The sequence below is a fragment of the Selaginella moellendorffii genome, unplaced genomic scaffold (genome assembly GCF_000143415.4).
Source record: "Selaginella moellendorffii unplaced genomic scaffold, v1.0 SELMOscaffold_0, whole genome shotgun sequence".
Classification (NCBI taxonomy): Eukaryota; Viridiplantae; Streptophyta; class Lycopodiopsida; order Selaginellales; family Selaginellaceae; genus Selaginella; species Selaginella moellendorffii.
The window spans coordinates 1076792-1104499 of NW_003314261.1; the positions used below are offsets into that span (position 1 = coordinate 1076792).

The window sequence follows — 27708 nt, forward strand, 5'->3', positions numbered from 1 at the left end:
AATGCGTTTCCATAATTTTAACTCATGTTCTCATCAATAGAATGTACTAAAATATCTAGTGTTTGCAACACTACAACTCGGGGATAGCCTCTAGTGCATTAGAAATACAGAAAAATGATACTACAGAATAGATTTATATTATGTAAACTGACAACTTGTAGATGGAGAACATTGAAAACTATCAAATTTAGGAGCACCAGTTTGATACTTTAAACGATTCTTTTGCTAATTAAGAATAAATTGTTCATGCTTTATCTTTCTGGGAATACTTCAACATAGTAGAAGATTTCATTGTCTTCTATAACCATTACAGTTTCACATTTAGTTTATTAGTTTATTGTTCCATATTCAAGAAAATACAGAATCATATAATTATTAAAAACAATCAATATTTCATCATAGCCCATCCATAGAGCTTTATCTTCAAGAACATGGTAAATTGGATATATTATTCTGAACCACTTACTCCAAAATTCCTATTCCAACCATATTCATTAACTGGGTTCAAAAGCCAAGCTGAAACTAGAAGTCTAAACGATCCAATATTCTTTTCCATAATCTCAGCAATAGAAAATATCTAGTGTCTGTAATACAACATCTTGGGGATAGCCTTCCGGGAGCGCACCCTCCCTCCCAACATATTCTAAGAGTGCATTAGAAATACAGAAAAATGATACTACAGAATAGATTAATATTATGTAAAATGACAACTTGATAGAAACTATCAAAATTTAGGAAGTCAGAAAGAGGAATTGTAGTTCAGGTCATAGTACCATCGAGAATAATCTCTGGAAACGATCAAAAGGCTAGTATCATATCTAAGCAATGGATGAAGTTTCCAGTGCCACCACCGGGCAAAGAATTGCAGAATCAAAAGGCTTCTTTTGCTGCACTATTGAGGCATTGCACCGCATTGACCAAGGGCAACCATGTCCAGCAGCAGATTCGGCAATCCAAGCTCGAAGGAGATACTCTGCTTGGAAACCTTCTGGTGGAAATGTATGGGAAGCTTGGTTCCTTGCAACAAGCAGAGGAGGCTTTCAGCATGATCAAGCTGAGGAATGTTTTCTCTTGGACCATCTTTCTCGCAGCATTTGCTCAGAACGGGCATTTGGATCACGCAGCAGTCATCTTGGAGAAAATGCCGCAGAGGAACTCGGTCTCGTGGAATTCTGTAATCTCCTCGTGCGCTCGGTGGGGTGACTGCAAGAGGGCATTGTTTTTCTACCGGAGAATGGATCAAGCGGGCGAGAGGCCGAGTGAGATGACGCTCTTGGCCGTGGCGGAGGCTTGCAGCAGCGGTGGTGCCAAAATGCTAGAGCAGGGAATGTCCGCCCAGCACAGAATCGTCGAGAGTGGCTTCATGGCGGACAACCAAATGGTTGGCAATTCGCTTGTGAGCATGTATGGCAAGTGCGGAAGCATCGAACACGCAACCTACGTGTTTGAGAACTTGCTCCTCGAGAGAGACATGGTCTCGTGGAACTCCATGCTTGGAGCGTGCGCTCTAAACGGATGCTTGAACGACGCCGAGGATTTCTTCGACAAGATGCCGGGCCGCAGCATTGTTTCTTGGAACTCGATGATGACTGCGTTTGCTCGTAATAGACGAGCCAAGGATGCCGTGCTCCTCTTCCAGGAGATGGAGGCTATGGCGGACGTAGCTCCAAACGAGGCAAGTTTTGTGATAGTTTTGGATGCCTGTGCCACTCACTCGTTGCTTCCACAGGGAAGGCAAATCCACGAGAGCGCACGAAGGAGGGACTTAGAGAGCGATACAGTCGTGGGGACGCTCCTCGTTAACATGTATGGGAAGTGTGGAAGTTTGCTCGAGGCCGAGGCAGTGTTTGCGTTGCTCCGCGAGCCATGTCTCGTTTCCTGGAATGCCATGATCTCGGCTTGCAAGGTCGTCGTCCAGTACGAGTACTTTGGAACTCGGCGAGGCTATAACACTCTGAGAGCTCTAAAACTCTTGCGAAAAATGGATCTGGAAGGGTGTCAAGCAGACGAGATTACGATCTTGAGTGTTGCCGATGCTTGCCATGACTTTGCTACTGCAAAGCTAGTTTTTTCAAGCATCGAAGCTCGCCATCTCTTTGCTGGTAGTGTTTTCGTCAACACGACGTTTATCAATGCGTTTGCGAGGTGTGGAGCCTTGAAAGAGGCAAAAAAAGTTTTCGACATGATGCAGGAGCGAAGCGTGGTGTCCTGGAACTCGATGCTGTCAGCTCTCGTCCAGCACGGGGCCTCGTCACGAGCTCTGGAGCTGTTCCAAGAGATGGATCTTGATGGAGTCCAAGTAACAGCCGTGACCATCGTCACAATTCTCGAGATTTTTCCGGATGACCAACAACAATCTTTACGTAGACTCGGCGAAGAGATCCACGCAGCCGTGATGAGCACCGACTTAGAGCTGGATCCTCTCGTTTCTTCCGCGCTCATCAGCATGCATGGCAAGTCCAGAGATCTGGAAGCAGCAACAAAGGTCTACAACCAGATCAAAAACCATCCCGGCTCGATGGCGTCGCGGACAGCAATGCTCACTGCGCTCTCCCAGAATGGTTATCTAGAACAAGCGAGACAAATCTTCTTGGAGGCAATACCTTTCGAAAGAAGTACCAGTGCTTGGAACGCCATGATCTCTGCCTATGCACAGAACAACGAGGACGAAAGCGCAGTGGCAACTTTCCTGGCTATGGTGGTCGAAGGTGTGACTCCAGACAATGTAACTTTCACGTCCTTGCTCGGCTCGTGCTCGGCGCTTCCGCTAGATCTCGTAAAGCTCCTCCACGCCACCATGGAAGACGATGATCCAGCATTTGAGCTCGACGATTTCGCCACTAGCGCCCTGGTGAAGAGTTACGGCAAGTGTGGCGACTTTGCGAGCGCCTCCACGGTTTTCCACGATCGGCTTTCAGCGGAGGATCCGGCGTCTTGGAACGTTGTCATGGCGGCGTTCTCTCAAAACGGGGCTCCCGGCGAATCGATCGGCTACTTGAGAAGGATGCTGCTAGCTGGCGTGAGGCCGAATCTCATCACTTTCGCCACCGCCCTGGATGCGTGCTCAAGCCTCGCGCAAGCGACGCTGGCGTCGCTCCTCCACTCGATGATTGTCGAGTCTAGGCTGGAAAGCAGCGAGCTCGTGAGCAACGCGCTCGTCAACCTCTATGGAAAGTGTGGGATCTCTCGCAGCGCTCTGGATGTTTTCCGCGCCATCCCTCGCCAGCAGCAAACCGTGGTGTCGTGGACGTCTATCATTACGGCGGTGAGCGAGAGCGGCGGCGATCCGGCACAGGCGCTCGAGTTCTTCCGCGCGATGAATCTCGAGGGAGTGGCTCCCGACCAGGTGACGTTCGTGTCGATCCTCTCGGCTCTGGGACACGCGGGGGGATTCGAGGCGTGCCATGGCTGTTTCTGGAGCATGCAAGCGGAGTTTGGAGTGGAACCCATAGCCGAGCACTACGCTTGCATCGTAAACTTGCTGGGACGAGCGGGAGAGTTGCGTAGAGCCGAGGAGCTGATTGGGAGCATGCCTTACGAGCCGGGGTACCTGATATGGATGACGCTGCTTGGAGCGAGCGGGATCCACTCCTGCTCCAGCTTTGGCGCGCGAGCGGCGAGCAATGTGTTGACGGTTGACGTCACCCAAGCTGCTGCAGTTCCATATGTTCTCCTGTCAAATCTTTATGCAGCGGAGATGGCTGGACTCCAATCTGTGTAAGAGCGTGGCTACCGCGGCCGCAAGCACCGAAGTGAGAAAGCTGGATGTGAGCAATGAGGAATGTTGGGGCATAAAACTTATCTGACCTTGGATGCGAGGTTTCTACTCAGCACAAAGAGAGAGAATGATCACACCACACGCTGTGCCTCATGTGATACAAGCGGTCATCCGGTTGACGAGGTGCTTGTCATTTGATTTTGTCACTCCAGTTCGACGAAACCAATGCCTTTGTTTCAAGTTCCTTTGGGAATTTGTTTGCAGCGATGATGTATTACCGAAGCTTGAGCTCACTCCAAAGCTAATTAGTGGCTGTAATGGGCATTTGGTCTAGTGGTATGATTCTCGCTTTGGGTGCGAGAGGTCGTGGGTTCGATTCTCGCAATGCCCCGCTATTCTATCATTTTTTTTCCCCTCAATATAAAAATAGTTTGCAGAAAAGAGCCAAAAAACTTATAAGAAACCAGCAAAACCTAATCTCAAAAAATATCAGAGTTTTTTTATTAAAAAAATATTTATTAATTCTTTTTAATAAATTAAGTCAGGCTATGCATTTACTGATACGGCTATGGGACTCTTGACTACATGTGTCCCGTCTTCCCACGCCAATGCAGAAAACACCCACAAAAGAGCAGCAGCTGAAGACTCTTGTGCTGCCGTACCAGCGGAGAACAAAACGGTAACATTGAACGACAGTTTTTGTCCCGAACCCGTGAAAGTGAGTTTCGCCGGAGACACAGCAATAGATAGTCGTTTATCAGTTGCTGCCTCTATTCTGGCTTGGTAGACGGCATTGGCTACTCCGACATTCGTTACTGTCCTCTGAAGTGTCTGGCTACCATTCAAGGCGTTGAAGCAGATAGAGGGATAGTTGAGGCTGGACAGCGCATTGTCTCTGGGGCATGTGGTGGACTTATCTCCTGTGATGTTTCGTATTTGCTCTTGGGTGTAGCCTCCACTACAGAGGTAGAGTATGTAGTCATTGGGTGTAGTGTCGTAAACGAGCCCTGGATCTAACGCTTTGGCTGGCTGAATCTGGCCTGAGCCGATGCTGAATACATTTGCCGGGCTCCCATCTTCTTCAGTGATTGGATGGTTTTGGTTATCCACAGTTGTGGCTGCATGACGGAAGAGCAGAGTCAGCAACTTACGAATGCATTACAAGTGTTTACTTGCCTGTTGTCATGATTGCAGATTTGATAGCCGCTGGACTCCAAGTGGGATGGATGGATTTCACATACGCGATTGTACCAGTTACATGAGGGCAGGCGAAAGACGTCCCTGACGCGATCGCGTAATCTGTCCTGATAAATGTCCAGTTTAAACCAGTACCTGGATGCCTGCGGCTCCGTACTCCGGCAACAGGACTCCATGCTGATAATATATCAAGGCCTGGGGCGATAACATCAGGCTGCAAGACACCACAAGCAGGTCAGTTGGTTGTATAGCCCAACAAAGGTATTTTGCCTGACCTTGATGATATCTGGACTTATGATGTTGGGTCCTCGGGATGAGAAACTTGCAGCAATTGGTGCAGGGCTGAAAGGAAACGATCCGTTTCTGCAAAACCAGGCAAGGCTTAGTACTTCTCCACTTTGCTTGTGAATCTACTTACGGAGTGACTTTTCTGTCGATGGAGCTGGCACCAACCGTGAAAATCCAAGGTGCCACATTTGTGACGGAACCTGGCACACGTCCTGAATTCCCACATGCACACGAGACCACAATGCCTCTTTCAATGGCGTGGTAGGCACCTATAGCTATGCTGTCGACGCTGTAAACCACAGGATCATCTCCAATTGACAACGAGATGATGTCAACGCCATCGTTGATTGCATCGTCTAGTGCTGCTACTATATCGATGTCGTAGCATTGGAACCCCCAGCAGACCTTGTACATAGCAATTCTGGCAGCTGGGAAGCCACCTCTGGCATCACCTTGAGCAAGTCCGTCCTCCATGCTCACATTTTTCACGGGCATGCCTGCTGCAATGGCTGATACACCAGTTCCATGGCCAGCGAAGTCCCTGGGGTTGCTATACGCAATAGAAGCATTTGGAGAGAGTCCAGCTCTGTAATATTTGGCGCCGACTATTTTTCTGCACAAGGGAAAACAATGTAAGCTCTTTAGATTTTTTGAAAAATCTGACTGACTTGTTGCAGTGGACAACAACGGAAGCGTTTGTTCCAGGCGCATTCTCGCAAGCTCCATTCCAACGTGCAGGGACGGGTGCCATCCCGGTATCATCGAAGCTTTTTGACTCAGGCCAGATACCTGCTTTGATTCATATCCATGAAACTCAAGGACTTAATTGTCACAAAACAAGCAGTATACCTGTGTCCAAGATGCCAATGATCACATCGCTGGAACCAGTTGGAATAGCGATTCCTGGAAGGGCTGCTTGCGGTGTCCGAGGGAGGCCCAAAAAATCCCAGGAACGAGTTGTTTGAAGTTCGAGCGTTCTGCTTGGGAAGATACTGAGCACCTCAGGCATTTCTGTAAGGAACAACAGCAGAGTAAGCATTTCATTTCTATGAGTCATCGTTCGCCCCACCAGATAACACGTTGGCTTGTTCTTTTGTCAGGTAAGCAGCGAAACCGCTGAGCGCATGCTTGTAGCTGTAAATCATCGCTCCTGCAGCATCCTCCTCACTGTATAAAATACGCTTAAGTATACTGGAAAGAGTACATGGAGCTATGAGTACCTTCCAATCGCTCTGGCAAGGATGTTCTGATGAGTGGTGGTCAGTGTCTCAGCAGCTATTCCTCGTGTCCCGCCCAGGTAAACTATATAACTTGCCTGCTATGTATCTAAGGTTAGTGTTTACAGCACTTTTAGCAGAAATTTTGCACCTTTGATCTAGCGTGACCAATGTCATGCTCTTTGCAACTACATGAGCCCAAGGAAATCAAGAAGAGCAGAAGCATGCATATCGACATATTCGTTGCAAGGTATGGCTCCTGAACTCGCAATTTGAATAAAGACCTGTAAATAAAGCAAAGAAGGCTGGTGAGCTTACCCAAGCTTGTCGTTATGCACCTTTGGATTGATGCATTTTTTGTTTTGCACTGAGGTATCTTCTTTTGCCAGTCTTCTTCAGAACTTGGAGGTCTGTAACTGTTTGTTCATCCTTTTCGCTGGAACGGAAATGGAAAATACCAAGCACCTGAGGAGAAAGTGGAGATGTCAGCATTTGGTGTATACAGCGGACGAACGACACTAAGCAAGCGTACCTCGATTGAAGTTTTTGGCTGTCCAGCCTCCGATGCACCTTTTTGCCTTACTCCAGGATGAAAATTTTGGTAAGCGTTCAGATTCTCCAAATGAGACGGGTCAGAAGTCTGGAAAGTCGGCGCTTATAATGGCCCTGCAAGAGGAAGCTCACATGAAAACAGAAAAGAACCAGCAGTACGAATGTGCAAAGTTACCGGTATGTCTTGGCCTGTGCCGATGAATGGAAGTCGACGTGAAGCAGGGTGGCCCCGTCCACTGTAGCTCGCATCCAGCTGGTTTCACAGCTTTTTGAAGAAATCTCACGCACCATGTAAGAGAGTCGAGAGCAGCACGTACGCTTCTGGATTGCGTGGCTGTTCGCTCAACACCTCTGATGCAGCGTCCACTCCTCGTTTCACGTCGCTTGAAGCCCGGCACGAACTCAGCATCGTCTTCCAAAGCATCGACTTGTTGCTCATCATCCCCTCCACTCCGGAGCAACTTGCCGCCCTCTCGGCCTCCTCCATCTCCCCAGCTCTCCCAAGCAGATCCACCACGCTCGCGTAGTTTTGCTCCACTCTGGCCACGCCAAACTCGTCCAGCATCCACGCGAAGTAGCTGCACCCTTCCCTCACCATCCCACCGTGGCTGCACGCGCAAGTGATGCTCGCGAACGTTCCACTGTCCGCCTCCACGCCTTCCACTTGCATCCTTTGGAACATCTCCATCACCTTGTCCGTGTGGCCGTGTTGAGCGTAGGCCGTGATGATTGCGTTCCAGGCCACACTGTCCTTCTCTTCCATCTGATCGAAGATGAAGCTCGCCTCGTCCAGTCTCCCGTGCTTCCCTTGCAAGCTCAGCATCTCCGTGTAGATCGAAATTCTGCTGCTGCTGCTCCAGCTTTCCAAACTTAGCCGCAGGTCAGTGGCGTCGATAGAGCTTGGAGAGCTTTTCAGCACGGCGAGAATGGAGACTGCGTCCGGTTGTATCCCAAACTGCTGCATGCTTCTAAACACCTGAACCGCTGCTTCATGCTGGCCGGCGTCCGAGTAGGCCGAAACCAAAGCTGTCCACGAGAATACGTCTTTGTGAGGCAGCTTTTCGAAAAGCTCGCGAGCGGTCTCAAGCTTCCCGAGGCTTCCATACAAACCCACAAGAGCACTTCCAACGCCAGCGTTGAGTGTGGCGCCAGCTACCTCTACATTTGCATGAACCAAAGCTCCCAGTCGCAAGCGTCCACAGGCCGCACAGGCATTGAGAGCTTTCACAAATGCCGACTTGTCGGGCTTTAGTCCTTCCAGCTGCATTCGATGGAGCAACTCGACAGCCTTTTCGTGTTGTCCATTGTCAGCGTAGGCCGAGAGCATCGAAGTCCAGGTAACAGCATCGTCCTGCCCTGCGAAACGCATCCTGTTGAACACTTGGACGGCCCGCTCAACCTGTTTGCACTGACTGTAAGATCGCAGCACCCCTGTAGCTATGATCACGTCTTCCACCAAGCCTAATGCATGAATCCCTGCGTTTGCCACCCTAAGTAGCTCTTCCGGATGGAAGTTCCTGGATGACTGAAGCAGACTGATATACGTAACCTTGTCTGCTGCTACTCCTTCCAAAAGCATCCTCCTATACTGAATAACTGGCTCGTCACACCACGCCAGATACGAGTTCCACACCACGACGTTGCTTTTATCAGCCTTGGAGAACACCTCTGCAGCAAGCTTGTAACGTTGGAGCCTTCCACAAGCGGCGATCAACGCCGGTACCAAGTCCTTGAAAGAGCCCAGCCTGAAACAAGATTGCACAAGATCCATTTCAGTAGCAGTTCCAGACTTTCCAAGAACGCCGAGGGCGGTACTGAGAGTAAATTTGTTCGGCGTCACACCTTCCAGCAGCATCATCCTGAAAAGAACCATAGCTTCTGCATGGAGGCCATTATCTGAAAGAGCTGCCATCATTGCAGTGCACGACACAACCGTCCACCTTTCGACATTGACGAAAACGTTTAAAGCATCCTTAAGGCTCCCACACACACCATATAGATTAAGAAGAGCATTCTGCAAGTACTCATCTCTGTCAATGCCAGTGACAACCAGATGCTCATGTAGCTGCTTACCATAAGAAATATTGTGGCACTTGGCGCATGCGCTTAACACGGAAACGAGCGTGACCTTGTTGTGCTTCACACCTTGGAGTTGCATCCGCCGAAAAAGTTCTAAAGCCATAGAAGACGCATGCGCATCAACACACGCTGCGATCATCGAATTCCAAAAGACCATGTCAGCGTCATTCTCAAAGTTCTGAAACACCTGGAACGCATCTACTAAACTTCCACACCGCCCATACATACCAACGAGTGCAGCACCGACCACAAGGTCGCCCTCAAGTCCTGCTTCAAGAATCCAGCCTTCAACAGATTTCCCACAGTCTAAACTCCGGCACGCAGAAAGCAAAGCAAGAAAGGAAACTCTATCTGGTAACAAACCTTGCAGAAGCATGCGTCGAAACAAGTGGAACGCCTTGTGTTGTTGCTTTTCGTGTTCACTATAGACTCCAAGCATCACATTCCACGAGGAGAGTGTTCCCTCGTGGCACACTGTTGTCTGAAACAACATCTCGCAAGAGCGAATGTCCCCGCATCTGGAAAACATCCCGATTAGAGCAGTCCTGACGACAATATCATGCAAAGCAAGTGTACATTCTCTGGCAAGCTCGTAGATAAGCTTACCTTGGTTCATGTCGACGATTCCACCAGCAATTGAAATGAAAGTCACCTTGTTTGGCTTCACACCTTCCAGTTGCATCTGGCGAAACATCCCCAGAGCCTGAGCGAAGCGAGAATGCTGGACATAAACCCCGATCATGCTCGTCCACAGCACGAAGTTTCTTCGACACGAGCTACGATCGAAAACATCCTTGGACCGTTCCAAGCTGCCACATTTCCCATACATGGTCACCAATGCAGTCACCACAAACAAGTCAGCCTCGCAGCCACAGTCTAAGATCCACGCATGAAGAAGCTTACCTTGAGAGAGAGCTTCCGGGCGTGTACAAGCCGCCAGCGCCGCCGTGAGAGCGATCACATCGGGCAACACGCCGTCGAGCAGCATTTCCTTGACAAGCAGCAGCGCCGCCCCAAAATCCCCATTCCGGGCACTCGCCGTGATCATACTGCTCCACACAACCGCGTCCTTGACCCCCGCGCCACGGAAGCTCTCCCATGCCTCCTCCATCCTCCCGCGCTTGGCATACATCTGGATCAGCCCGGCCGCGACGAAGGCATCGTCGGATCGCGCCTTCGCTGGCGAATCCACAAGAACAGCGCGTACGCCCCTCCCAACCCGCAATCTGCCAGAAACCCTGGCACAGCAAAGCGAATCTAACCGGGGCTCACCAATGCGATCGCTCTCGATACGATCCGCGAAGGCCCGGAGCTTTGCGAGCGCGCCCATACATAAACCCTAGAAAATATTTTTCAAATGCCACCGTACAGTGATAAATCAAGGAATTTTTGAATTGATACCGTACAACGTTTAAATAAGCATAAGGGTTAAGAATTAAACGCGGCCTCTTTTCTAGCTTGCACTAGCGTAGTACGTTGGAACCCCGCCAGCGCCATTACCACCACCAGCGGGGAGCTGCCCGGGCTGTGGCGTTGGGATGCCATACTGCGCGGCGTACTGCGCTGGGTTGTACTGCGGCATCGCGGCCGTGACGCCACCATACTGTGGATTCGACGTCGCGTAAGCCGGCTGGCTCGTGTACGCCGGCAGCCCCGGAGTGTATGGCGAGAATCCGAGAGCCGGAGTTCCAGCTCCAGCCACTGTCGGCCTCGCAAACGCTGGTAAGTTTGGATTGATGACGCTGTAGCCCGCTTGGACTTGGGGACCCCCTTGGTTTTGTGCCGAGGACTGTGACACTGCTTTTTCCTTTTGACCCTCTGCCGCTAACTTTACAATTACGTGCCTTCCCTGGAATAACAGACTCTTCAGTAAAAACCACGGTATGCTTATGTAGCTTACCTCTATTGTCTTGTTGGGATCATCAATGGCTTTCCTTGCCGCCTCAACACTTTTGTACGTGATGAAAGCGAATCCCCTGCTTGATCACAAATAGGAAACATCCATCAGACGATGAAGGAGATTTGAGTCGGGAAGCCTACCGAGATTTGTTTGTGTTTTTATCGTACGCGACGGCTCCCTCCTCGATCTCGCCGTATTGGGAGAAGATGTTTAGGAGCGTCTCGTTGGACGTTTCGTATGACAATCCACCTATGTACAGCTTGCGTTGGGCTTGGTCTGCTGAGCCTGCCCCGGCCGAGCTGCCAACGGATGCTAAATTACATACAGTTATACGGCCCTACAAAAGCAAAACAGATGATCAGAAGATACGAAGGCATCACGAGACTATACACTTACATCGATAGTTTTGCTCGGCTCCTTCAATGCCCTTTGTGCAGAGTCCATATGCTTGAACGTGATAAAACCAAAACCCCTCGACTTTCCCGTTGCTTTATCTGTGATAACCGCACCCTCCTCAATCTCTCCATAGTGTTGAAAAGCCTGAAATGAAAAAGAAAAAAGAAAAGAAAAAAAATATCGTGGTCAGATCCCAAGGGGAAAAGCAGCTCAGATAAAATTCCCCATGGCATGACCAAGAACCACACAGTTCAATCTGCCATTTCCCAGGTGTCATCAAGCAATCCACCCATGCACTCACATCACGCAGAGCCTGTGAAGTAGTCTCCCATGCCAGTCCACGAACAAACAGCTTCCGATGAGCAGGATCTTTGCTTGCAACATCTCTAATGTCATCTGCAACCGCAGGGTATTGAGAACCTCTGCAGATACAAGCCACAAAAACAAGCATTCCCAGTCAAATCCATTCAAAAACGAAAACGAAGGAAAAAGAAATGAAAGAGGAAAGAAAAACGAAAGAAACAGTCGAGCAAATACTCCACCACCAGAAGAAAAAAGCCTACTAAACCAAAACCATTCTCCCAGGCATAGCAGATGCTTTCTCGGCCTTTCCGTTCCACTGGCGAGGTGTCGCGGAAAGGCCAAACCCAAGGTGGCCGCGGTGGAGCATTTGCATGACAGTTAAAATTGAAAACTAAGAGCTACCGAGTAAGAGGCACTTACGCGTCAATTAGAAGCGCTACCAATTGTTCCTTGCTTAGCGGCTCCAGGAGCCTCTTGAGATCGTCCTTGGACAAAGAGACCGAGTATCCGTTGCTATCGTCGCTGTTGAGCTTCCTCTTCTTGGTGTCCTCGGCTACGAAATCCATGGCGCCGCCCAGCTAAATCCTCCTCACCGATTCTTTCAAGCGCTTCCACACCGATTCCCCCACCCCGTACTGCCCAAACCCTAACCTAAAAGCTCAAGCACCGCGTCCTTTTAGGACCCTCCGGGCAGCCGTTGGATCAATCTCCGTACTTTTTGGGTCAGGTGGCCGATTTGTACGGCATTGGCTTTGCGCCAAAACGAAGACATCCAGAGCGAGGAAATAGAGGGACGAGTCTTGGGGTTCTAGCTCCAGGATCTTGGCCGCGGCTAGGGTTCCATGCTCGGCGCCTCGATCGAAGAACCGGCAGGCTCCCAGGAAGCATCTCCAATCCAGCGCGTCCGGCACGAATGGCATGCTCGCCAGGAGCGCGCCCGCGTCGTCCAGGTGCCCCGATCGAGCGAAGAGGCCGATCAGGCACGAGTAGTGCTGCTCGTAGGGTTCCAGGCCGTGGTCACTCCTCATCGAGAGAAAGCAGTGGATTCCAGCTCGGAGCTTCCCGGCGTGGCAATGCGATGCTAGCAGCGCGACGAAGCAAGTGGCGTCTGGATTCTCCTCGACAGTGGGCAGCAGATGGAAATATCGAGTGCTTCGATCGGAGTGAGCACTGCAAGCAGCGAGTAGCGCGTTCCAGGCCACCGGATTAGACGACTCAGGCAGCTCGTCGAAGAATTTCTTGGCTCGATCTAGATCGCCGGTCTGAGAGTACGATGAGAGCATCGCGATCCAGGTGATGGCGCTCTTCACTGGCGATTCATCGAAGATCCCTCTGGCTTCTCGCAGATGCCCGCTCTGGGAGAATGCCACGATCATCAAGGCGCTCGATACGCCATCGCTTTCCAGGATCAAGCGGTAGACTCTCAGGGCCTCCAGGACATGCCCTTTCCGGGCATACACTTGGAGCATCGCGGTGGACGAGACGTTGTTGTGGGCGGGCATGGAATCGAACAAGAACTTGGCACTGTCGAGAGCGTCGGCATTCGAGTGGGCGCACAGCAGCGCATTCCAGGACGCCAGATCCCTCTCCGGCATCGCTTGGAACACCTTCAGGGCGAGATCGAGCTGCCCCTCCTGGGCACTCGCGCAGATCATCGCAGTTGATGACACCAGGTCGTGCTCGGGCATCCGCTCGAAAAGACACATCGATTCTCGCGCTCTCCCGTGCTGGGCATAGATTTCTAGCATGATCGTCCACGCTACCAGGTTCCTCTCCACCATTCCATCAAAGACGCGCTTGCATCGGTCAAGATCTCCGCACTGAGCATACGCCCAAAGAACACTAGTCGTGGAGATCAAGTCCCACTCCGGCATTGCCTCAAACAAGCAAACGCTCCCTTTCCAATTTCTCTGCTGGGCAAACGCGACCAACACCGATGCCCACGACACCAAATCGTGCGCGGGCATGGAATCAAACACCGCAAGGGCCTCCGCAATATGCCCGGCCCGGGCATATCCAGTCAGCAAGATCGTCCATGCCACGTGGCTCCGATGTGGCAGTGGCATGGCATCAAAGAGCTGCTTCGCTTGCGCGAGTTCTTCGTTTTGGCACAGCGCCAGGAGCATCAATCGCCAGGAGAAGGCGTCCTTGGCAGCGATCGAGTGAAAGATTCTAGCGGCATCCTCTATGCCACCCAATCGGCCATACAATTCGAGGAGCTTGTTGGAGACAAAGGTGTTCTTGGTCGCTGGGTGGCAGTGGTGCTCAATATGGTCTTCAATTTGCCTAGAAGCTGCAAGAGTGAAGGAGCTGCCCAGCGATTCAAGGATTTGCTGGCGCTCCACCCAATTCCTCTGGATTTGAGACATTGACTTGAGAATCAAAGGAAACTTATAAGATCATTAACAATTGTTTTTGCCACACACAGCACAGCTACATGTCTCAGCAAATACTCCAGTACATCTTCCAGAATTACAGCTTCGGCAACCATTTTCAGTGGCATGGCATTGAGTGCAATAATCGTTGCAATCCTGGCTACTTCCCCCAGCACAAATAAAACGTTCGCTCACACAAGCATCAACTGCAATTACACAAGTTACAACCAAAATCATGGAAATAAACATGGTAAACTTAGCCATGATCAGCTAGTTTTTTTTTGTGCACTAAAGACTTCACCAATAGGTGTTTTAAATAGCGATAAACTACTATTAAATAAATATAAGGAACCACGATGGTAGAATGCTATAATGGACAAAAATAAACTGTTCATAATATGGATTTGTAGGAGCTACCGCCTACCGCCCACTCCTTTTGGAAATATTATCCCCTTTAAATCATGCGATGAGACAACAGACTTGAAATGCTGGAGTTGCCGATTCCCTTTAAATCATGTGATGAGACAACAATCTTGAAACATAGAAAACCGAGGAAATATTCTAAAACATTTTGTTGAGACTCCTGTTATTAATGTTAAACAACGCGATAGTATATGAATGTTGTTACGATCTCCAGAGATGAAGTGCATTATCGTAGAACGAGCACGACGCAACGAGCGGGAGCGACTCGTTGTTCTTGGACCAATCAACCCCATACGCGAGAGACTTGTGCTCTTTGTACTCCTTCACCACCCCAACACCGACGTCTCGCTGCTCGTCCACAGCCACAATCGCGAAGCCACTGTGCATGCAAGCGGCAACCAGCGTCCCTTTGTCCACCGGATGCCACTTGAGCCTCCAAACTCCACCGCCAAGCCCGATCTTGTGCGTCGCGAAAGGCCTGTGAGCCATCCTCACGTCCCACAGTCGAAGCCTCTCATCGTAGCTTCCAGTCGCCACGACGTTCTCCCACAGGGGATTGCTCTGGACGCAGCAAACTCCCATCTCATGGGACTTGGCGTCGCGAAAAACCGGAGAATCAAGGCTTGCTCGGAGATCCCATCCGCAAAACTGTGAATCGTCACCACCTGTGTAGACCAGCCCCTGGATCCAAGCGTCGTAAGTTGCCGTCCAAGCCTCAAACCCGTGAGCTTCCCAGCTCCTGTCCAGCTCCAGGCGCCCCCGGGACATGGACACCAACGAAATGGAGCCATTCGAGTGACTCACGACGAGTTCTTGCTGGCTCGAAGTAGCGAATGGGTTCCAATCCACGGAGAGGCACATCGCGGAGTCACACACTTCCAGCTCCGTGAATTTCTCGAGCGAATTCGAATCCTCTGCCAGGAGAAGAAGCTTAGCGGAACTTTTCTAATTGAAAAGCCAACACTACCTTGCAATGCGTACATTGTGAGCACGCCATCAGCTCCAGCTTGAGCAAGGACCGCATCGTTCCCTTGATTCGGAGGCCTCCACCTGATATCAAACACTCCACTCGTTTTCTTGCGATCGACGAGGCGGAGGCGAGGGCTTGGATCCGCGATTACCTCAAACAGGCTCACGCTCCCCAGCCGCCGCGCTGGCGATTCCGGCGTCGCTTCCACGAGATTGTAGGTCGCGGCCGCGAGCGCGTGAGAGTGGGAACGAACCGGGCAGAACTCCACAGCATCCGCATTGCCATCAAGCTCCACAGCGTCCATTAATTAGCTTAAACCCTAGAAGGCATAACTTAGCATTTTCTGTTTTTTTTTCTTTTGTTTCCTCTCATTATTTACTGCTAAACATAGCTAAACCCTAAAAAACAATTCTCTTAGCATATTCTGCTAGTTTGAAATTCTTGACTAGAGATTAGAGATGGAGACTCGCCAAGAACACGTACATGGTTCGGACGAATTCCTTCGTGCAGCATTGTCTTGTAGAGATTGAGAGCCTCGTCCACCCTGGGCAAATCCCGCGAGCTAAGGAGTCCACGAGACGAGACCTTTCTCCTTGATCCGGACGAAGATCTTGTCAGCACGATCAATAGATCGCAGGGTCTTGTGAGAATCGAACGCCATCTCTGGCTTGCGACCGCGACGCCCCAATCCATCGCCAATCCACTGGACCCACGTGGCGCGAGCAGGACCGTGGGATTCGGGGGCATCCCGCGGCTGTTCTTTCTATAAAAACCATCAAATTTCCAGAATGGTTTGTCGCGGGCGTCAACCTGCTTGTTTTCTTGGAGAACTTTTACTTCTTATGGCCTGTGGCTTTCGACATGAGGTGACAATGTGTGGCTAGAATTCCCAAGAAGCTATGGCCACGTCCGACCGTGTTGCATTTACACCCCTGTAGCTCTGCAATAGTGGAGCTCGGTTGGCTACTTTTGTAGCGATACTATATTGTACAAAAACTGTATAGAAACCATACTTCATGAAGTAGCAAGCTTGATTTGCCAAGTTCCAGTCCTTAAAAAGACAAAGACCACACCAAATGAAGTGTTGATCATGCCCTTATGACTTTGATAAACTTCATGGAGCATCTCAGCAAATTTCTCGCAAGGAGCGCAAGTCTAACGTCTCCCCACCAACGTGGTGGTATACATGGATCTTAGTCGTTCCCATCGTCACTGCCCCCGCGTTCTTGAAAATGTTGAAGCAGCTCGAGTTTGTGATCGAACCTGCATTTAAGCTGTGTCAAGAACATGAGGAATCTTTGAAACCTTGAGATGGCGAGATGCTGGTTTTGAAGAAGTTACACTGTTGAGCTTGCTCACTCTTCTGCAAAAATCTCTTCACTAGTATAATCAGTTAACATTACAACAGTGAAATAATTTGTAAGAGGATTTAGAGAATCAAAGGACCCTTCCCATTATATACAGTTTTGGTGGCACATATTCCCGAATCTTAAATATATTCACAAATTTTAAACATAAACCCGTTGTTGAAACAAAACCAAAAGATATCTCAGGCCTCTTCTTCAAACTCGCCCTCGTCGTCGGCGGACGCATCCTGGTACTGCTGATACTCCGACACCAAGTCGTTCATGTTGCTCTCCGCCTCCGTGAACTCCATCTCGTCCATCCCCTCGCCCGTGTACCAGTGCAGAAACGCCTTCCGCCGGAACATGGCCGTGAACTGCTCCGTCACCCGCTTGAACATCTCCTGGATCGACGTCGAGTTGCCGATGAAGGTGGACGACATCTTGAGCCCCTTTGGGGGGATGTCGCACACACTCGACTTGACGTTGTTTGGGATCCACTCCACGAAGTAGGACGAGTTCTTGTTCTGGACGTTGAGCATCTGTTCGTCCACCTCCTTGGTGCTCATCCGGCCGCGGAACATCGCCGAGGCCGTGAGGTAGCGCCCGTGCCGGGGGTCCGCAGCACACATCATGTTCTTGGCGTCCCACATCTGCTGTGTCAGCTCCGGGACCGAGAGCGCGCGGTACTGCTGCGAGCCTCTGGACGTGAGCGGTGCAAATCCAACCATGAAGAAGTGGAGCCGCGGGAACGGGATGAGGTTCACTGCAAGCTTGCGGAGGTCCGAGTTGAGCTGGCCGGGGAAGCGGAGGCAGCACGTCACGCCGCTCATTGTCGCGGAGATCAAATGGTTGAGATCACCAACTGCAGGAAAGAAAAAATCTCATCAGCCTCTAAGAAGCAAACGTATGAGGTTAGAGAGAGAGAGAGAGAGAGAGAGAGAGAGAGAGGAAACGGAGTAAGCCGTGGTGCCTGACTGGATGTCAAGTCTCTAGAAAAGATCCAGCCGTATCCACCACTTCGGCTGACCGACTGACAAAAGTGTTGAGAGACTTACAGGTGGGGGTTGTGAGCTTCAGAGTTCTGAAGCAAATATCATAGAGGGCCTCGTTGTCGAGCACCATACACTCATCCGCGTTCTCTACCAGCTGGTGGACGGACAAGGTTGCGTTGTATGGCTCGACGACCGTATCGGAGACTTTAGGAGACGGGAACACCGAAAATGTGAGCATCATCCTGTCGGGATACTCCTCCCTGATCTTGGATATGAGTAAAGTTCCCATTCCGGAGCCAGTGCCTCCTCCCATTGAGTGGCAAACCTGGAAGCCTAAAAACAAAGAAACATAAAACTTCGTAAAGATAGAGAAACAAGAAAGTTTTACCTTGCAAGCAGTCACAGCTTTCCGCTTCTTTGCGCACAACGTCGAGCACCGAGTCAATAAGTTCTGCTCCTTCGGTGTAGTGTCCCTTGGCCCAGTTGTTTCCAGCGCCAGTTTGTCCAAAGACGAAGTTGTCGGGCCTGAAGACTTGGCCGTAAGGTCCCGAGCGCACACTGTCCATAGTGCCAGGCTCCAGGTCCATGAGCACTCCCCGTGGAACATATCTTCCGCCACTGGCTTCATTGAAGTAGACATTTATCCGCTCCAGCTGAAGGTCCGAGTCTCCATGGTACGTTCCTGTGGGGTCGATGCCGTGCTCGTCGCACACGACTTCCCAGAACTTGGCACCAATCTGGTTGCCGCATTGTCCTCCTTGAATGTGTAAGATCTCCCTCATCTTCTTCTTAGTTTGGACCGCGCGTTACATCTTCGAAGCAGTGCCTAACTGTTGGAGTGTGAGGTAAAAGTGGAAAGTTTCAGCTGAAGAGGTGAAGCAGCAGGATAGGAAACGAAAGAAATGGCGCCCCACAGTCCTTGCGACCACTGCTATCTCTTACTGACGAGATAAGTGACATGTCACAGAAAGTGACTTGGCAGCAGACGTGGCCAAGGGGGGGGATCTTACCTGTATGAAATCATGATCATGGATTCTGTTAAAACTCATGAAAAACTCACCAAAATTGTCCAGACTACTATCCACAAGTTCACTCAGCCCTGGCCACTGCCAGTGCTCTGCCGGAGATTTGCTGCTGCCGTGGAGTTGTAGCTCCTGGAAATTCCCCGATGTCATGACTTTCCAGTCCTGAGAGTGGCATGTCTAGTCCTATACTAAATTTCTCCAGGCTTGCCCTGCTGTCCTCGACGTAGCCGTCTCGCGACTTTTCACAGTAATCAGCAATCTGATGAAAGATAAACAGGTTGATACAAAAATGAGAGAAAACGGACAGTTGACTTACATGATGAGCTAGTGCCATACCACTCCTGGCAGCAGACTCCAAGCTCGCACCCAGAAGCCAGTCGCCACAAATGCCAACTCTTGCATGTGCATCGAAAATGCAAGGTACTCCAGGCGTATTAGTTGGAAGCGCTGCTCCCCTGAAACGCGAAGAGCGGAGTGAGTTCAAGTGTGTTCCCATAGAAAACCTTGGAGTTACCATAGTTGGACACGAGTGTAAAATGGTACAGGCAAAGTGCCTTCTGGTATGCCAAGGGCCATCTCAACTCCACGTAGAACTTCACGTCTCACTCTCTCGGCTTTTACCGTAGGAATGCTTTCCTGAAAAATAACAGCGAAGCTTCAAGAAACTGCATAATCTGATTTCTGCTACTGACCTGTGGCACCTTGTGCTTTTTCCCATAAGCCGCAGTACTGAAAAAAGTCCAACAATGTGGATGCTGATTCAGATACAGCTTTTGGCTGTTGTTCCCCATCCAAGAAAGTGAGTTTATTCCTTCAACAAACGCTCCATCCAATTTACTACCGTCTGCCGGCGCAGGTAAAGGCTCGTCAAAAGCCGCAAGAAGAGCCCAAACAGAGCTTAGCTCCAGCCTCTGCAAACCACTCTCAGAAACCACCTTAGCTTACTACACATACCTTCATCTGTTTTGCAACTAAAGGAGCACCCGATGGTCCTAATAATCGATTTGCGCATTTTCCTAAGAAGCAAAGAGTTTAAAGTCGAAGAAGATGGATCTGGAATACTAACCATTGTGTGCGATAACCACCGCATCGAACTGTCCCTGCCCGAGGTCATTTTCCTTGAGGTTCCAGGTGCCATTATCTACTTCCATCGAGCTTATCCAGCATGGATGCTGGATAGTGATCAAACGTGCCTGCGCCAATGCACATCGTAAGCCGGAAGCATGACAGACGCAAGTACTCACCTTACCTTACCTTAGAAACCATATGATCCGCAAGAAGTCGCATGCCATGAGTCGCAACATACTTCACGGAGTGGGGCAATGGACTGAACTCTCCCTCTCGTAGCATGCCGACGACTCCATCCCATTCTTTAACCGCTCCCTCTGACAGCCATTGATCAACGAGCTTCTGAAACATTGGATCCTTGACAGTGAAGTACTGCGCTGCATGGTCGAAAACTAGCCGCTTCCCGTCACGATGGACAATGTCTCTAGTACCCATTCTTCCTCCTAGTCCATGTTTTCCCTTCATTCAAACGAAAAGAACTTCAGTCTCGATGGACATGAAAAATACTATAGCATACGTACCGTGTCGAAAACTGTCGATCGAATGCCCCGTTCTTCGAGCGTAAGAGCACACACAAGGCCCGACATCCCACCACCCAAAATCGCCACCTGTGGATTTTTCTTCACGAGAGAAGGAAGATAAACCTGTTCCCGAAGTGGTGGATTCTTTTTTTCCCGGCGGCTAGAAATCCTTTCTGCTGTCTCCTCGGTCATCTTTCTTACAGAGGACGATCTCTCACCACTTGAAAACGATCTTTCACCACTTGAGGACGATCTCTCACCAGTCGAGGAAGTTCTCGTCCTCGTCTCCACCATTCTACTCCGACCATCTTTCCTGGGAACATCCTTCTTTGGCACCGGCATCACCTCATCGTCACCTCCAAAATCACTTCTCTTGCGAAGCCTCATGGATTCTCCTCCCTGTCTAGACGGACTGGATTCCCGGCTTGGCCGCAATCTCTTGGACACTGCAGCACCGGCTTCTTTGCTGCGAGCCGGCCTACTACGTCGATCATCTTCTTGATCATCCTCGGAATCAATCTCCAGGAAGAATCGCCCATTCTTGCGCTGCTCCACAACAGGCATCTCATCGAAATCGAAGTCCCCGGCATTCTTCCGTGCTCCAACACTGACGATCCGGCCCCGAAATCCTCTCACGCGCTTACATTCCCCGAAAGGTTTACCTCCCAGCCGACGAATCAATGACGCCGATGGCGCCGCCACAACGGCGATGGAGCAAGCACCCGCCATAAAACCCTAAAATAAACTTCACCAAAACAAAATATCTCTATGGCAGCCAAATGCCAATCACCTCCCGCCACGTCACTTCCCGCGCCACACCTAGTGAGAGAAGAAGAACCCTCGAGAGCGATGGTCATGGCGGACGCCGCCGCCTAGCTCTGGTGGCTTCTTCGCTCCTCGTTTCTGGGGGGTTCTCGAGCTCCAAGGCAGGATTTCGTGTCTCCGCCACGGGGAATCTTCATGGAACAGGTACTGCGAAGCCGCATTCTTCGATCTCTCTCGTTCTTGCCGCTCTGATCTTACTGTTCTTGCGCTTCTTGCGGCGCGTAGTATGAGAAGGTGGAGAAAATCGGGGAAGGCACATACGGCGTCGTCTACAAGGCCCGGGATCGCATCACAAATGAGACGATTGCGCTCAAGAAGATCCGACTGGACCAGGAGGACGAGGGCGTCCCCAGCACGGCGATCCGCGAAATATCGCTCCTCAAGGAAATGCAGCACGGCAACATTGTGAGGTGCGTGTCCACTTCCATTCTCTGGAATGGATTTCTAAAACGAATCGATTGGGCTGCCCAGATTGCAAGATGTGGTCCATTGCGAGAAGAAGCTCTACCTGGTCTTTGAGTACCTGGACTTGGATCTAAAGAAGCATATGGACAACAGCCCAGACTTCGCCAAGAGTCCACGAATGATTAAAGTATGGTGAGCCCCCAAAATCTCTCCAGCATTCTTGTGTGGTGCTTGTCCTTCACTCACACTTTTTTTCTTTTTTTTTGGTTTCCTTTCTCGCAGACCTTTCTATATCAGATGATCCGAGGACTCGCGTACTGCCACTCGCACAGGGTTCTTCACCGCGACTTGAAGCCACAAAATCTACTCATCGATCGTCGGACCAATGCCTTGAAGCTGGCTGACTTTGGCCTCGCTCGAGCATTCGGAATTCCCGTCCGGACCTTCACTCACGAGGTAGCCAACCAAAAACACTTTCATCTCGTCATTCGCTGTCTTGTAGTTTCTAAGTATTTCTATGATTTGCTTCGACCCAGGTTGTCACCTTGTGGTACCGTGCTCCAGAAATCCTACTTGGCTCGCGCCACTATTCTACTCCCGTAGACATGTGGTCTGTCGGGTGCATTTTCGCCGAGATGATCAATCAGCGACCACTTTTCCCTGGAGACTCCGAGATTGACGAGCTGTTTAAGATTTTTCGGTATGCTCTCGTATATTTTTTCCTCCTCCTTTCTCGTACAGACCCTGTTGCCTGACCGGACGCTTTGGCAGTATCCTTGGAACTCCCAACGAAGAGACATGGCCGGGTGTGACGTCCCTGCCGGATTTTAAGAGTGCGTTTCCAAAGTGGCTTCCAAAGGTGAAAGTCTTTTTTATCATATCAAGCAAAAGCTTTCGCGGTGCAAATCTAAAGCCTGCCTGAGCAGGATCTCGCCACGCTGGTCCCAGGCCTGGAGCATGCAGGAGTCGACTTGCTCTCCGTAAGAGAAGAGAAACTTTGCTTCGATCTATCCATCAGCTAACACTCTTTTTGTTATTTCCGCTAGAAAATGCTGTGCTTGGATCCCAGCAGCCGCATCACCGCCAGAGCTGCCCTGGAGCACGACTACTTCAAAGATGCAGCATCGGCGGGCGTCGATCCATCAACAGTGTCTGTACAGAAGGGGTGTAAGTGCTAATATGACCAAAAGCTTCGTGATGTGGTGGAATTTTTTTCCTTTTGTTTCTTAATACAATGGTGTTGCAAGCACGACAAGAGTTCTAAAATTCTCGTTACTTAAGAGCCAAAGAAGCTCTCATAGTGTGAAGAGAATCCCGAGGCTGGGAATCAAAAAGTGGGACATAGATGTCCAAACTATGCATATGGATTAAGCTAAAGTGATAACTTTAGAATTCACGAGCAGCTCTAAACTTCCTTTTCATAGATAGGAGAATCTCGAGGCTGGTAATATGCCCAACTTAGGCATAGCGGATCTTGGTAACCAATGCCCAAACCGAAGAACAAGTTAACCCTTCGTCCTGGATCAACTTTGTCCTGGAACCATTAGAGAAGATTAGAGAAAAAGAAGGAGAAAGAAGAGCTTTACCTTGGACCGAGACCATCCCAGTGACCACTTTCTCGTAAATCTCTTCGTCCACCTTCATTCCTGCCTTTCGCATGAGAACCACCAGCTTCATGGCCTCAAAGTAGCGCTCCATCTTCACGTAAGCTCGGACGAGTAGCGCAAAGCTTTGCAGATCCAGCAGAGGTTGGACGCCGCCGCTTTCTCTCAGGATCTCTTCGTGGAGCTCCACGGCCCCGCGGAAGCTCTGCGCTCGCAAGAACGCGGTCATCACCAAGCGCCTGGTGGTTTGATCCGGAGAGACGACTCTAGGCATCTCCCGGTAGATCCTGTCCACCATCGCTGTGTTGCCAGCCGCTAGGAAGAGCTCCAAGAGCTTGTTGTATCCAAGAACAGTCAAGCGGCTTCCACTGGGAGCCAAATTCTCGTAGAGCCACTCCGCATCCTTGACGCTGTCTCTGGAGGCGTAGAGATTCACAGCGGCTTCCAGAGTGCTGGCTTCTCCAGAGACTTTAGATCCCAGCATTTCCTTGAAGAGCTTGTCAAAAGAGTCGTGATCGCTGGCCTTGAGATAGACGTCGAGTATCAACTTGTAAGTGCTCCGGCCGAGAGTTTCTTTCTTCTTCTTTTTCTTCATGTCCTGGAAAATCCTCGTAGCGTCGGAGTAGCAGCCCATTCTCTGGTACGCCGAGATGACAACGTTGTAGCTGATACAATCCTCGTCTTTCCTATCCTCCTCCATCGCCTTAAGAAACTCCTCGGCATCCTTCGGTCGATCTGCCTGGCAGTAGAGCCAAACCAAGCTCGAGTACACAGAGCTCTCAATCCCAGCGTTCTTTCTCCGGAGAGTTTGGAAGATCTCCGACGCTTTGTCGAGCATACTGGCCTTCGCGTAGCTTGCGATGAGAAAAGCGTAAGCTCGAGCATCCGGAGGAGCCCCACACTCGTCCATCTCACTAATCACGGCGAGAAGCTCGTCGGGAGATCCAAACTTGCAGCATCCATCCAGGAGCGTGTGGTAGCACGAAAATTCCGGCTTGGCTCCCTGCTCTTTGCTCCGCGCGAGGAGCTGTCTGGCCTCGTCCAGATCCTCCACTCTGTGGCAAAACGAGATGAGCGCCGCGGAGTTTGCTACACAAGCCTTGCCTTGGAGATTTTCTCCCAGCTCTCGAAGATGCGGCCTGGAACTGGAGAAGGCGCTCCTTGTTTGATCGACAAGGACAATGCTGCTCCTTGATTTCCGAGAGTATGAATCCGTCGAACTGTTGGAGGGCACTCTCACTCAAATGCAAGGATTTAGCTCTGTCGCTTACCGGATCGAGCGCCACGGCCTCTTCCACCAAGCCATGCCCTGGCAGTATAACCCTAGATTTAAATCATGCGCTATTTTAATGATTATGTAATGTATTATTTTGAATCTTATAATGTACATGAGATCCCTGCTCTACCATAAAGACCATGCCACATGACCATTCAAACTACGATACAACACTAGGTTTCCATCATCTTGAATAGCTAAAACAGATACTAATTCACAAGGTGATGGAGAACAATATTTATTTACACTCCAAATTGATGTTCCATCTTTCTTATATAATACCAAATTTCCATCTGATTGGAGTCTTAATTTACAACCATATTGCCCTTCATTGCCATTACCGGCTTTAAACTTTTCCTCATCTTTAATCACATCCATAAATACAAGCTCACAATTATGTAGTAGAATTAATTCATATTGTTTATTTGGTGAAGATTTTGTTGTGCCTGGTTCCATAACTGCAAATGTATTATAATCATCTCCAGTAATAAGACCTGTAAATGATATTGAACAATCATAAAAATCCTGGGGATTTATAATATCTGAAGTTTCTGACCCATTAATCTTTAAAATGTTTAAGTTTGGTATTTCTGAACCATATCTTAAATAATAGAAAACCATAAAATTTGCATTAACTATAACTATAGCATCATACCCCTTCCATGTGCTTATATCATTGAGTACATGATAAATAGGCCATAAACCATTTTTAAAATCATCACCAGAAGCTCCAGCAAATTTATCATATTGACCACTACAATAGCCTTGATCATTTACAGGACTTAATAACCATGCACTTACTAACACCCTAAATGACCCAATCACATTAAAAAGGGCAAAAGCTTGTCCATAAGAATAACTATAATCTGAGCTAATAAGATTCATAACTTCATCAAGGGTAGATATAATAACGTTACGAGGACCACCTACAGGTATGACATCCTCTTTTCCAATATACTCAACCATACATTCAGAATATATGCATAAAAAAGAAATTAGAAATAGATTAATAAAAAGAAATCTGGAAATCATTATTCTGTTTTGCATTTTTAATCTATATTATTTATAGGTATTATAAATTAGTTTAACATGGATTTATCAAAAGTGACAAGATTATACAAAAACTGAACTCGCATATATTCTCCTGATTAAATTATTAAATAATAAATAATAAATATGTGCACTTCAATTTAAACCTTTTCTGTTAAATTCAATTTATTACTGCCTCTTTTACTATATATAATTTGGGAAAAATTATCAACAATAAATACCTTACTAACTACTAACATATTTAAATCTACAACACTTTTGAAGCTAGAAGAAGTTTTATGTGTGTATGTGTGTGTCTATATATATATATATATATATATATATATATAGTAAAACTAAATAATAGTAATAAATATATAATCTAATTATTATGATGCAATTATCCTCTAATACCTAATGTAAGTTTTTGAATTAGACTTCATAAGAAGTTACCTAACCCAGTTATTATTCATATCTAATAACATCCCTTTGGAAGCATGGGAGTAAAGGTACCCATACTAGCATAAAGGGGATCAATAATCTCATGCCATTGTGGCAATAAAGAGAAAGTGTTTGTAAGGACTTATTAATAAATATCTTTCAATACCTAAAGTCATGGTTTTTAATTTTGTTTTCATTAGATAAAATCCCTAGAAAGTGACAATGTGGAAGGCCTTTCATTTGAAATTCAATGACATATATAAAAACACTTAACCCCATTCTTCTATATTTAAACCTAAATGGATTATTTCTCAATTTTGTTTTCATTAATTGCTTATAGTTTCCCTACCACTTTTGAGAAGAGTTGGACCTTGTTTTCCAATATTTCAATCTTTTTGTTTAGCAATTTACTAGTATGTTTAGTGACATTGATAATGACCTTGTACTTAAGTCCTTTGGCATTAATAAAGTAGGATTTGAGTTTCAATGCCTTAAACCACTAAAGGAAAGGATAGAGTATATAAAGCATATAAATAACAACATTAAAACGATCCTAAAACATTTAAACTCCAATTATGAGCCATCCAACCTACCCCTATTATATATTTAAAACCTAAAGTGTTAAACACAAAATCATTCTTTTCCTTTTTTCTATCTTTCTTCAATTATTTTTATTGATTTTTATCCTTTATTCTTTCTTTTTTCAGTTATTTTTGTTGTTTCTTTTAACAAATGAGTGGATTTTGTTCATCCTTATGTTATAAATGAGTTTTATACAACCAAAAGTTGAAACCTGCTTTACTCATAAATATGTTTAATTTTAAGTCTAATTTTATATTCACTTTTACTTTATTCTTTTGGAAGTTTATAAATTTTAAATTAAGAATGTGGTCAATTAATTTTTCAGTTCTTTGAGTGTTTCAATATAAACTTTTTAGAAGTAAAGAATAAAATTGAAAGAAGCTGTTTGGCTAATAAAGACTAGATGCTAGATAAGTTTTAGATCTGGAGTAGTAGTGTGTGTGGAGATGGAAATTTCCATCACAAAATCATGAAGAACTATGAATAATAATCAAGAAAAAGGTTTAGGCCTTTCCGATTCTCCAATTTTGCACTGCAAATGCCACGAACGAGCTCGCCGCCACGAGGAATGCGATCCACACAGCCGTAGATATCCACGGCATCTCAACCGTGTATCGCGCCGCTACAGCCTTCCATATCCAGCTCCACACCATCACCACCTCTGTGCAATCCCGTGCAAACCCTAAGGCGCAGCCAAGAACAATGGGGACAGCCCCAGGGAAACGAGATTTAGTTCGTTCCATCCCGCGATCCCAATTGCCGCGTAGGTGGAGAGGTCACCGAGAGATTGGGCGTGGGAGGAGGGCACCGCCGTGGCTGGACCCTGCTGGTTGATGCATCGATCGCGCCAGTGAGCGGGATCGTGGCGACCGCGGCTGTCACTCCCTTTTGGTCGCCTTGTTGGCCAATTGATCGGAGACGAACATGGATGATTCTAGGGGTAGAGCGTAGCCTCAATGCTGCTCCTTGATTTCCGAGAGTATGAATCCATCGAACTACTGGAGGGGACTCTCACTCAAATGCAAGGACTTAGCTCTGTCGCTTCTCTTCCACCAAGCCATGCTCAGTATGGCCCTAGATTTTAAAGGAATGCACAAACATTCTCTTTTTTATTGATTGTTTTGAATCTTATAAATCTGTGCTCTACCATAAAGACCATGCCACATGACCATTCAA

The 27708-nt window shown here is 48.4% G+C and overlaps 11 protein-coding genes and 1 non-coding gene across 18 annotated transcripts; 3 read left to right on the top strand and 9 right to left on the bottom strand.

Moving 5' to 3' along the window:
* The first annotated feature begins 829 nt into the window (after positions 1 to 829).
* Positions 830 to 3721, top strand: LOC112346914 (pentatricopeptide repeat-containing protein At2g22070-like). The gene has a single exon (XM_024676811.1). The coding sequence runs from the start codon at positions 830 to 832 to the stop codon at positions 3719 to 3721; it is 2892 nt and encodes a 963-aa protein (XP_024532579.1).
* A 316-nt stretch (positions 3722 to 4037) lies between these two features.
* Positions 4038 to 4109, top strand: TRNAP-UGG. Its single transcript has one exon. It is a non-coding gene; the product is annotated as a tRNA-Pro (tRNA).
* Positions 4110 to 4232: 123 nt separating this feature from the next.
* On the bottom strand, positions 4233 to 7243 carry LOC9633309 (subtilisin-like protease SBT5.4). Of its 3 annotated transcripts, none has more exons than XM_024670987.1 (12): positions 7148 to 7243; positions 6953 to 7086; positions 6759 to 6885; positions 6572 to 6704; positions 6424 to 6518; positions 6273 to 6370; positions 6053 to 6214; positions 5872 to 5992; positions 5334 to 5816; positions 5191 to 5278; positions 4895 to 5129; positions 4233 to 4836 (listed from the first exon to the last, which is right to left on the bottom strand). In XM_024670987.1, the coding sequence occupies exons 4-12, from the start codon at positions 6656 to 6658 to the stop codon at positions 4265 to 4267; spliced, it is 1941 nt and encodes a 646-aa protein (XP_024526755.1). In that variant the 5' UTR covers positions 6659 to 6704; positions 6759 to 6885; positions 6953 to 7086; positions 7148 to 7243; the 3' UTR covers positions 4233 to 4264. The 3 variants fall into 3 exon arrangements, with proteins under 3 accessions (XP_024526755.1, XP_024526750.1, XP_024526761.1); XM_024670982.1 differs by having other exon boundaries at positions 6572 to 6679; positions 6739 to 6885; XM_024670993.1 differs by lacking the exons at positions 6953 to 7086; positions 7148 to 7243 and having other exon boundaries at positions 6572 to 6679; positions 6739 to 6889.
* A 9-nt stretch (positions 7244 to 7252) lies between these two features.
* LOC9663109 (pentatricopeptide repeat-containing protein At2g27610) lies at positions 7253 to 8884 on the bottom strand. The gene has a single exon (XM_024676819.1). The coding sequence runs from the start codon at positions 8882 to 8884 to the stop codon at positions 7253 to 7255; it is 1632 nt and encodes a 543-aa protein (XP_024532587.1).
* On the bottom strand, positions 8676 to 10383 carry LOC112340495 (pentatricopeptide repeat-containing protein At4g21300-like). 4 transcript variants are annotated; one of them, XM_024671029.1, is made up of 4 exons: positions 9415 to 10383; positions 9046 to 9180; positions 8815 to 8986; positions 8676 to 8717 (listed from the first exon to the last, which is right to left on the bottom strand). In XM_024671029.1, exons 1-3 carry the CDS (start codon positions 10379 to 10381, stop codon positions 8973 to 8975), a joined length of 1116 nt encoding a protein of 371 aa, XP_024526797.1. In that variant the 5' UTR covers positions 10382 to 10383; the 3' UTR covers positions 8676 to 8717; positions 8815 to 8972. The 4 variants fall into 4 exon arrangements, with proteins under 4 accessions (XP_024526797.1, XP_024526790.1, XP_024526802.1 ...); XM_024671022.1 differs by having other exon boundaries at positions 9280 to 10383; XM_024671034.1 differs by having other exon boundaries at positions 9046 to 9860; positions 9955 to 10259.
* A 42-nt stretch (positions 10384 to 10425) lies between these two features.
* Positions 10426 to 12283, bottom strand: LOC9633310 (UBP1-associated protein 2C). The gene is made up of 6 exons (XM_002960741.2): positions 12071 to 12283; positions 11649 to 11769; positions 11348 to 11491; positions 11092 to 11288; positions 10952 to 11027; positions 10426 to 10900 (listed from the first exon to the last, which is right to left on the bottom strand). The coding sequence occupies exons 1-6, from the start codon at positions 12214 to 12216 to the stop codon at positions 10505 to 10507; spliced, it is 1080 nt and encodes a 359-aa protein (XP_002960787.1). The 5' UTR covers positions 12217 to 12283; the 3' UTR covers positions 10426 to 10504.
* Positions 12284 to 12309: 26 nt separating this feature from the next.
* Positions 12310 to 14019, bottom strand: LOC112346930 (pentatricopeptide repeat-containing protein At1g09410, mitochondrial-like). The gene has a single exon (XM_024676895.1). It carries the CDS (start codon positions 14017 to 14019, stop codon positions 12310 to 12312), a length of 1710 nt encoding a protein of 569 aa, XP_024532663.1.
* Positions 14020 to 14582: 563 nt separating this feature from the next.
* Positions 14583 to 15722, bottom strand: LOC9633520 (diphthine methyltransferase). The gene is made up of 2 exons (XM_024671053.1): positions 15416 to 15722; positions 14583 to 15362 (listed from the first exon to the last, which is right to left on the bottom strand). Exons 1-2 carry the CDS (start codon positions 15720 to 15722, stop codon positions 14650 to 14652), a joined length of 1020 nt encoding a protein of 339 aa, XP_024526821.1. The 3' UTR covers positions 14583 to 14649.
* A 1175-nt stretch (positions 15723 to 16897) lies between these two features.
* Positions 16898 to 18559, bottom strand: LOC9633521 (tubulin beta chain). Its single transcript, XM_002960744.2, has 3 exons — positions 18145 to 18559; positions 17820 to 18089; positions 16898 to 17626 (listed from the first exon to the last, which is right to left on the bottom strand). Exons 1-3 carry the CDS (start codon positions 18536 to 18538, stop codon positions 16968 to 16970), a joined length of 1323 nt encoding a protein of 440 aa, XP_002960790.1. The 5' UTR covers positions 18539 to 18559; the 3' UTR covers positions 16898 to 16967.
* Positions 18560 to 18645: 86 nt separating this feature from the next.
* LOC9633522 (renalase) lies at positions 18646 to 21120 on the bottom strand. 2 transcript variants are annotated; one of them, XM_024671009.1, is made up of 9 exons: positions 20371 to 21120; positions 20036 to 20308; positions 19848 to 19974; positions 19736 to 19797; positions 19474 to 19692; positions 19296 to 19417; positions 19098 to 19236; positions 18817 to 19040; positions 18646 to 18766 (listed from the first exon to the last, which is right to left on the bottom strand). In XM_024671009.1, exons 1-8 carry the CDS (start codon positions 21097 to 21099, stop codon positions 18846 to 18848), a joined length of 1866 nt encoding a protein of 621 aa, XP_024526777.1. In that variant the 5' UTR covers positions 21100 to 21120; the 3' UTR covers positions 18646 to 18766; positions 18817 to 18845. The 2 variants fall into 2 exon arrangements, with proteins under 2 accessions (XP_024526777.1, XP_024526771.1); XM_024671003.1 differs by lacking the exon at positions 18646 to 18766 and having other exon boundaries at positions 18770 to 19040.
* Positions 21121 to 21191: 71 nt separating this feature from the next.
* On the top strand, positions 21192 to 22849 carry LOC9633523 (cell division control protein 2 homolog). The gene is made up of 8 exons (XM_002960084.2): positions 21192 to 21339; positions 21421 to 21605; positions 21667 to 21787; positions 21883 to 22056; positions 22137 to 22300; positions 22372 to 22459; positions 22527 to 22580; positions 22647 to 22849. The coding sequence occupies exons 1-8, from the start codon at positions 21331 to 21333 to the stop codon at positions 22776 to 22778; spliced, it is 927 nt and encodes a 308-aa protein (XP_002960130.1). The 5' UTR covers positions 21192 to 21330; the 3' UTR covers positions 22779 to 22849.
* A 95-nt stretch (positions 22850 to 22944) lies between these two features.
* LOC9633524 (pentatricopeptide repeat-containing protein At5g02860) lies at positions 22945 to 27275 on the bottom strand. Its single transcript, XM_024676920.1, has 4 exons — positions 27082 to 27275; positions 24309 to 24527; positions 23187 to 24259; positions 22945 to 23134 (listed from the first exon to the last, which is right to left on the bottom strand). The coding sequence occupies exons 1-4, from the start codon at positions 27273 to 27275 to the stop codon at positions 23124 to 23126; spliced, it is 1497 nt and encodes a 498-aa protein (XP_024532688.1). The 3' UTR covers positions 22945 to 23123.
* Positions 27276 to 27708: the final 433 nt, after the last annotated feature.

What these genes read in the sequence shown, in the direction of transcription:
- LOC112346914 (XM_024676811.1), top strand. Translation starts at nt 830, where the DNA reads ATGAAGTTTCCAGTGCCACCACCGGGCAAAGAATTGCAGAATCAAAAG.
- LOC9633309 (XM_024670987.1), bottom strand. Translation starts at nt 6,658, where the DNA reads ATGTCGATATGCATGCTTCTGCTCTTCTTGATTTCCTTGGGCTCATGT. An exon ending in TTGGTCACGCTAGATCAAAG is followed by an intron (nt 6,519 to 6,571) that starts GTGCAAAATTTC and finishes GATACATAGCAG; the next exon opens with GCAAGTTATATAGTTTACCT. An exon ending in ATCTGCAATCATGACAACAG is followed by an intron (nt 4,837 to 4,894) that starts GCAAGTAAACAC and finishes TCCGTCATGCAG; the next exon opens with CCACAACTGTGGATAACCAA.
- LOC9663109 (XM_024676819.1), bottom strand. Translation starts at nt 8,884, where the DNA reads ATGGCAGCTCTTTCAGATAATGGCCTCCATGCAGAAGCTATGGTTCTT.
- LOC112340495 (XM_024671018.1), bottom strand. Translation starts at nt 10,381, where the DNA reads ATGGGCGCGCTCGCAAAGCTCCGGGCCTTCGCGGATCGTATCGAGAGC.
- LOC9633310 (XM_002960741.2), bottom strand. Translation starts at nt 12,216, where the DNA reads ATGGATTTCGTAGCCGAGGACACCAAGAAGAGGAAGCTCAACAGCGAC. An exon ending in AGCCGAGCAAAACTATCGAT is followed by an intron (nt 11,289 to 11,347) that starts GTAAGTGTATAG and finishes TTGCTTTTGTAG; the next exon opens with GGCCGTATAACTGTATGTAA. An exon ending in ATCCCAACAAGACAATAGAG is followed by an intron (nt 10,901 to 10,951) that starts GTAAGCTACATA and finishes CTGTTATTCCAG; the next exon opens with GGAAGGCACGTAATTGTAAA.
- LOC112346930 (XM_024676895.1), bottom strand. Translation starts at nt 14,019, where the DNA reads ATGTCTCAAATCCAGAGGAATTGGGTGGAGCGCCAGCAAATCCTTGAA.
- LOC9633520 (XM_024671053.1), bottom strand. Translation starts at nt 15,722, where the DNA reads ATGGACGCTGTGGAGCTTGATGGCAATGCGGATGCTGTGGAGTTCTGC. An exon ending in CACAATGTACGCATTGCAAG is followed by an intron (nt 15,363 to 15,415) that starts GTAGTGTTGGCT and finishes TTCTCCTGGCAG; the next exon opens with AGGATTCGAATTCGCTCGAG.
- LOC9633521 (XM_002960744.2), bottom strand. Translation starts at nt 18,538, where the DNA reads ATGAGGGAGATCTTACACATTCAAGGAGGACAATGCGGCAACCAGATT. An exon ending in AAGCTGTGACTGCTTGCAAG is followed by an intron (nt 18,090 to 18,144) that starts GTAAAACTTTCT and finishes CTTTGTTTTTAG; the next exon opens with GCTTCCAGGTTTGCCACTCA. An exon ending in GAAGCTCACAACCCCCACCT is followed by an intron (nt 17,627 to 17,819) that starts GTAAGTCTCTCA and finishes TCTTTCCTGCAG; the next exon opens with TTGGTGATCTCAACCATTTG.
- LOC9633522 (XM_024671009.1), bottom strand. Translation starts at nt 21,099, where the DNA reads ATGGCGGGTGCTTGCTCCATCGCCGTTGTGGCGGCGCCATCGGCGTCA. An exon ending in TACACTCGTGTCCAACTATG is followed by an intron (nt 19,237 to 19,295) that starts GTAACTCCAAGG and finishes TTCGCGTTTCAG; the next exon opens with GGGAGCAGCGCTTCCAACTA. An exon ending in GTATGGCACTAGCTCATCAT is followed by an intron (nt 19,041 to 19,097) that starts GTAAGTCAACTG and finishes ATCTTTCATCAG; the next exon opens with ATTGCTGATTACTGTGAAAA.
- LOC9633523 (XM_002960084.2), top strand. An exon ending in AGAGTCCACGAATGATTAAA is followed by an intron (nt 21,788 to 21,882) that starts GTATGGTGAGCC and finishes CCTTTCTCGCAG; the next exon opens with ACCTTTCTATATCAGATGAT. An exon ending in TCCGGACCTTCACTCACGAG is followed by an intron (nt 22,057 to 22,136) that starts GTAGCCAACCAA and finishes GCTTCGACCCAG; the next exon opens with GTTGTCACCTTGTGGTACCG.
- LOC9633524 (XM_024676920.1), bottom strand. Translation starts at nt 27,275, where the DNA reads ATGGAACGAACTAAATCTCGTTTCCCTGGGGCTGTCCCCATTGTTCTT. An exon ending in TTCCTCGTGGCGGCGAGCTC is followed by an intron (nt 24,528 to 27,081) that starts GTTCGTGGCATT and finishes ATTTAAATCTAG; the next exon opens with GGTTATACTGCCAGGGCATG. An exon ending in GCTGGGAGAAAATCTCCAAG is followed by an intron (nt 24,260 to 24,308) that starts GCAAGGCTTGTG and finishes GTTTTGCCACAG; the next exon opens with AGTGGAGGATCTGGACGAGG.